At 42.3% G+C, this 6,839-nt stretch overlaps 1 protein-coding gene across 1 annotated transcript in view; it reads right to left on the minus strand.

The window, feature by feature from the left end:
- Positions 1-2,836: 2,836 nt before the first annotated feature.
- The window catches only part of LOC111870769, an 11,274-nt gene continuing 7,271 nt past the window's right edge, over positions 2,837-6,839 (minus strand). Inside the window, exons 6-7 of the mRNA XM_023863292.2 lie at positions 3,501-3,571; positions 2,837-3,166 (exon numbers count right to left, since the gene is read on the minus strand). Of these exons, the coding sequence (XP_023719060.1) occupies positions 3,140-3,166; positions 3,501-3,571 (98 nt within the window). The 3' untranslated portion in view covers positions 2,837-3,139. The remainder of the gene's footprint in view (positions 3,167-3,500; positions 3,572-6,839) is intronic.

Here is a 6,839-nt window from a genome sequence, read left to right on the forward strand (position 1 = left end):
AAGTTGTTCACAAAAAAAAAGAAAATAATAATAATAATAATAATAATAATAATCAGCAACACAACCTTTAAGTATTTTTCTGTTCCGTGCTAGTTGCTAACAGTTCGAGGGATCGCCGCCCGAGGTGCCATTTGACGGCCTGCCTCTACAAGTTTATATCTGGCTTCAAGAATTTTACGGCTGTAGGCGGATGGCCAAATTATCTGTTTCAATTACTTTAGGGTTGCTAAGCAACAATAACAAATCGTAACTTGAAGACATATGTGACCTTTTATGAAGTTAATTGTGTGAAAATAATACGATGTCTAAAATTGTAAAAATGGAAGTTAAGTATTTTTAACTTAACATTAAACGTCTGTGTAGTCTTCTACGAACTTACTACAGTGTGTACGTTTTTCAAGAGGCGTAGAAATGACTGAAGGCATTCTGAGAAACGGCACAAAGTATATTAATGAATCATTGTTCTAGAGGACAAAATGAAAATATACCCCAATGACGAAGGGCAAGGGAAATTGAAATGGAAGAACCCTTGAGATCTCAAAGGGCGGTGTTAGTCTGCGTGTAATCAGTTCTAACAAATATAGGCTGTATTTGCAGTCACGACGGACTAAAATCATATTCGAGTAGGGTTTGAACTTGTGGCCACTTGCGCAAGAGTTAACCCGCTAGATCAGGAGATAAATCAAATTATAATATTAGACTGCAAGTGTACGTTGCCTAAATAAGACCTTAACATCTCGGGGTTTGTTGGAATAGGAGACCGCAGTGTGATTTTTATTCGGTTCTATTTCCTATATGACGGCCTTTGTCACTTGAATTATCATTTCATTGACAAATGTATATTATGCAGTAACACGGAGTACAGTGAATATTGCGCCTCTAAAGCCAAGACTGGTTCTGCCTCACCATACTCATTGTACAGTCATGCAAAGGAAACTGTCACAAAACCCAACGAAATTGTTCCACTCTGTTTACGTCTTTTTGTCTCATTCTACATCCGTTTCCGTTCATGTGTGTTATACAATAAACATAGATTCATGTTAAGCGATAATAAGTCCTTGTTGCAGCTAAGCTACAGGTGTACAAAACATTGATAAGACCTGTAGCTACATACGGGGCAGAAATATGGACCTTAACAGTAACGGAAGATAATGCACTGAGAATGTTCGAGAGAAAAATAATACGCAAGTTATAGGGACTAGTGATGGAAAATAATATATGGAGGATATGATACAATGAAGAGATTAACATATTACTGAAAGGGGAAGATATAGAAAAATTTATCAAGTCACAGGGAATAAGATGGTTGGGACATGTCGAAAGAATGGAAGATAATGCCTTGCCAAAGAGAATGTTAATAGGAAGGCTATATTCCATAAGAAGAAGAAGAAAAAAAAGAAGACCAAGGAAGATTGCTAGACGATGTTCAGAACGACCAGAAGAAGATGAAGGAGATAGGATAGATAGAGAAGATGAGGACTGGTTGTAGAGGAGGCCAAGGCTCGCCCAGGTCTCTAGCGCCTAGGGGTAGGTAAGATGCTCTAACGGATGATGAGGAGGAGGAAGTGGACTACAGCGGTGATGCATGTTTTTTTTTTTTTGATTATGTGTAGGTTATATTGTTCTGACACAGTAGTGGCTTTCATGTACACAGCAGCACTATTTTCGAAATTATGCCATCTGAAGATTAAATTTGTAACCTAGTTCACTGTTACAACGGATCAAGGAGGGAAGGAGATAAAAGTAGCAAAGGGATTAAAGGAAAGGTGGAAAGGGTGGCGAGGAATGAAGACATGAAAGAAATTATTCTCCTTTGAATTTCAGCGGACATTTCCACTGCCATGGAAAATAAAGTTTAAGTAAAGACTTGACGTCATCCAACTCAGGGAATCTCTTAGTGAGCGAAGTGGTGACTTTAGTCGTGGCAGAATTCCTGAGGACGACGGGACGCTGCACGCCCGTCCGTTGTCGGCCTGCCTCCAGTTGCCACGCTGTCCATATGTGTAAGCTGGTGCCGTTCGGGTACTTACGTTATATTGTGCAGTGATGTAAGGCCGCAGTAGGTTAATGTATGCACAATGGCGGCTACGTGCATCAGCAGAAACCCCTAGCGGAGTATCACTGCCATCATGGATGCAGTTCCTCGCCACGTGAGACGGCGAAATTGAAACAAATTCTAAGTAGTTTCAGCCACTTTAATGCCACAACAGAATTCTCTGTTAGAGACGTTAGCAGATCGAGCGACGAAGAACGGATATCACTCGTAATTTGTCAAGGTCGTTAGAAGGATAGAACTTTCAGTGATCCTAGCCAGTATTCAAGTTTGCAGGGATAATTAGATCTGTCTAAAATGACTACTCCTACTAAGGTACGCCTTATTGGTTGCTGTGGGAACATCAATCTGTGCTTTGACTGCATTGCTCTGCAGAACAGTACATCTGGTTATTGTGTGTAGCTGGTTATCTCTGATTTCATGCAGCAGAAACACAAATGAATGCGACTTTATTCTGCGCCCTGTGGTTCAGACGGCGTCTTCATACCACTTACCGAGCGAAGAGAATACTGAAGCGTGTTTTCCCTGAATATGCTTTATGAAATGAAGAAAATCCAGCATTGGGAGCAGTTTGCAAGGAGTCCGAAAATTCCCAGCTAATCTTCCCCCCAGACGGCAAGAGATTGGTGCTCTTCTTGTTTTCATGACACTGTTGGCTTCCTGGATATTAGTTTGGGATCATTACTGACGGCGGCAGAAATACGGCATTTTAATGTGTCACGTGCACTCAGATTGTTTGATACTGACGCAGGTGCAAGTATTGTTACCAGGAAAAGAATTGGATATTCACAGATCACGACTTTATTGTTGATAATTAATTTCATCACACAATTTGTAAGCATCTAACGTGCTAACAATTAAATGTTGTGACCTAACACAACTAAAGCATCATTCTTGAAATATGGTTACAGTATAATTTTTGTACCCTATGCAGATTTGTATATAATATATGGATGATGCAACCCATAGTAACCAAATTATTGAAGTTACCAGGGTATTAGAAATTATTTTGAATTCTGGTTCTCTGTGTGTTTCGTGTGATTGCGCTGTGTTGCCTCTCGACTGACTGCTCACAGACAGCGTCTATCAGTTCTCTTTCGCATCATTAGCAAGCTGTAAAGACAAGTTACTGTTAGTATTCAACGAGATACGTGTGGAGAACAAGACCACGGGGGACACATAGTCGCTATTTGACCAATTAAAAGTAATAGGTTCATATTCAGGAAAATTATAAAATTACACCTTAATTTTTTTTGTAACAAATGGGTGCTATTGTTTGGAGTGGACTTATTTTCTTTATAAAATGAGATATGTATTTGATCATAAGCCTTCGGTTTATGTCACATGGCTTATGATTTCTTCACAGATAGACCATCAGTTCGTTTGAAGAACTTTACTGCACGCGCAGTTTCGATATATGAAGTCACGTGATGCGCAGAGTACTTACCATCATCAATAAGGACACCTGGACGAAGCACTTCCACTTATTGTAAGGAGCTGCACACTTACTCCCCCCGCCTGGAACATATGAGATACTCTTTTTCACATCTCACGTCTAGTTGTGTACGTAGTTCTAACAAGTGCGCAGTTGTGAAGAATTTGGAAACCAGACGTACTTCAAGTCGTCCTTTCTATTAAATTTATAGTCTCATTTATGACATTATAGGCCTAAAAAGTTTATCTGTCTAAAGTACAGTGGTTACTATATGTACCACTTGCTTTACCGTTCATGCCCTCTTCAATTCGCCCACTGTTTCATATACTTCTCAAAATAAACTACCACCATGTCCTTATATAGGGTTAATGGGACCGTCTTTATAGTGGAGAAACAGTGTTTTCTCCGAGGGAGAAGTGAATTTATTTATATTATTTCGATGAACAGGAAACTGCCACATTCTTTCTTTTGCATGATTGCTGGCTTAAGTCATGAAGCTACCAGCCATGGCCACTGAGGTTCCCTCGGCTTCCATCTTCACGCAAATGCTGAGATGGCTCCCAAACTCTAAGTTGCTACTATGTCCTTCTCATGTGGTCTTCCCGGTTCAGATTAATCAGAATTAAACTCCCGTTCTGTGAAGCCCAGCAAATCATTTTCTGAATTATACTGTATCATGTACAGACGTTGCTATGCAGTAGGCGAATAAACAGCGTTGTTATACAACAAGTTTCTAGGCAACGGATCGCTAAACAGGTTTCCAAGGCAACGAATACGAACACATAAAGTTACTGTTGGAAACGGTGTTTTCTACTCGGTCCGTGCCAAGTGGTTATAAGGAAGGCAATTGGAGAGACCCAGTCAGTTATCAGTAGTCAGTTGAGAGTTGAGTTCTGGACCTGAGGACCTGAGCGTGGTAGTTCCGAGTGGTGTGTATAAGTGGCCAATAAATCCATTCACCAGTCCATACCCCATCTATAGCCACACCTCTAAATCGTGACAGTACAATTCGACACTAATAGAGAAATTCGAAATCCCGTGGCCCTTGTCTCAAGCCACTGCTTGTAACCATTCTAACGTCTTCACTCGGGCCGCGGCATAGCTCAAGCTGTTAGTCGCTGGCTTCCTATCGCGGCGGCCCGAGTTCGATCCCGGGTCTGGTCAAGTGGGATTTGTGGTGGACATAGTGGCGCTGGGGCAGGCTTCCTCCGAGTACTTCGGTTTCCCCTGTCAAACTTCATTCCACCAATTGCTTCACAATCACCCTCACCTATCATCTGGGGCTGGTGCAATAGGCCAGAAGTGGCCGCAGTACAAGGGACTTAGTCGCACCCCGCTAGTATTAAAAAAAGTCTTCACTCTGACACTGCCTCAACAGAAGGACGAGCGGGTGGAGCCTGGGAACCTTCTAATATAATGATGCTATCCGTTCTCCCGCCAACTGAAGTTCGGGCCTCAAAGGGCCACAATGTCTGCTTGTTTTTTTTTCTGCTGACAAAGCCTAACAGTGATAAACTTATTACAGTCCAAGTCTCTTTCCCACATCTCACAGCGTCGTCACTGTTGCTTTGAGCTACGGGGTGTAATTGGATGATTCACTCATACAAGCAGCATCTGTCTGTAGTTGGGACCCTCAGTCTTCACGTCGGCGTCTGCTGATGGAAGCAAGTGCGTGGGCTACTCATGCCCCAAAAATTATTGCATAAGAGTTGTGAATGTTTTCGCAGGCGAGATTCTCTAGGTTCCAGGTTCCATCCAATAAACTTTCTAGTTCACATCTTATTTCGGGATATTACGTTCATAACAGAGTCGGGTAACTCAGTAACTGTAAGTTACGTATATTTCACTTAAATTCACTTGACAAGAACTTAAAGGTAGCTGCAAGCAAGAAATGAAGAGAAACCAAACCAATAATAATAATAATAATAATAATAATAATAATAATAATGTAGTCTATGTATTTATGTATGTAGGTAAGCGGCCTCCGTAGTCTAGAGGTAACGTTCCCACCTCATGACTCGTAGTACGCGGGTTCAAATACCCGGCGGAGGTCGTCGAATTTTTAAGGGCGGAAAAATTCAGGGAACAAGTCCTCCGGGAGGAACTTTAAGCCGTGGGTTCCGTGTCGTAGATTTACGGCATGTAAAAGAACCTCGTGTCTCTAGGAGACCTCTGAGCAAAATTAGGCCAAGTGTCCCGCCCAAGTAGTTTCCAATTCCTCCGGTAGATGGGGGAAGTATTAGGTACCACTGCCAGAGGAGGGGGGACCTCTCTGACAGAAAGGGACTAACCATTAGATACCACTGCCAGNAAACCTTGCTGGCAGAAAGGGACTAGGAACCCCTGCCAGAGGAGGGACGGCCTCGCTGACAGAAAGGGACTAATTATTAGATACCACTGCCAGTAAGAGGTTGGAACCTCGCTGGCAGAAAGAGGCTGATAGTAAGCACCAGTAACGGTAGGGTATGGAGACAGTATTAAGGGGGACTCACAATGGACCAGTAACCGGTCTAAGTGCATGGGGAAACCCACTCCCTCAATACGGAACACGGAATATGTATGTAGGTATGTATGTGAGTCACGTGTGCTGTGGTGGGTGACATCGAGCGGTCGGAAACAAAATACTAGTAGCTTTTGTTGTGACGATTTTTTTATTGCTAGTGGGGTTGGACTAAGCCCCTTGTACTGCGCCCACTTCTGACCTATTGTACCAGCCCCAGATGATAGGTGAGGGTGATTGTGGAGCAATTGGTAGAATGGAATTGGCAGGGGAAACCGAAGTACTCGGAGAAAACCTGCCCCAGTGCCACTTTGTCCACGCCAAATCCCACTTGACCAGACCCGGGATCGAACCCGGGCCGCCGCGGTGGGAAGTCAGCGACTAACCGCTTGAGCTATGACGCGGCCCTTGTTGTGACGATACAACCAACCCTCTCTGATGCGTCTAAGGCAGCGATTTTCAACCGGTGTGTCGCGGGAGTTTGGGGAAATGTCGGAAAGAAGCGAGAAAAAATTGAGGAATTACAAAATCATCGAAACAAATTAACAATATTTTTTTAAAAATAACACAAAGATTAGAATTTTTGCAAATATAAATCACTCCGTCCAATGTGACCTGTAAGTTTTTACTACATGAAAACTTAACACCCTTACATGTTGCGGTCTCTGTGGACCATCTTCAGAGGGCAAACATCACTACAAATAGAAAACCACCATCATATAAGTTGTTTAGACGTAAAGTACGTACACTTATATGCTACAATACATAGTACACAAAATAGAACATTTCACAAACACAGCAGTTTCCTGGGAATGTAAAGTTTTTTATAAAATTGTATAAAATTTCTTGAT

This window comes from Cryptotermes secundus, unplaced genomic scaffold (genome assembly GCF_002891405.2).
Source record: "Cryptotermes secundus unplaced genomic scaffold, Csec_1.0 scaffold307, whole genome shotgun sequence".
In the NCBI taxonomy this organism is placed as follows: domain Eukaryota; kingdom Metazoa; phylum Arthropoda; class Insecta; order Blattodea; family Kalotermitidae; genus Cryptotermes; species Cryptotermes secundus.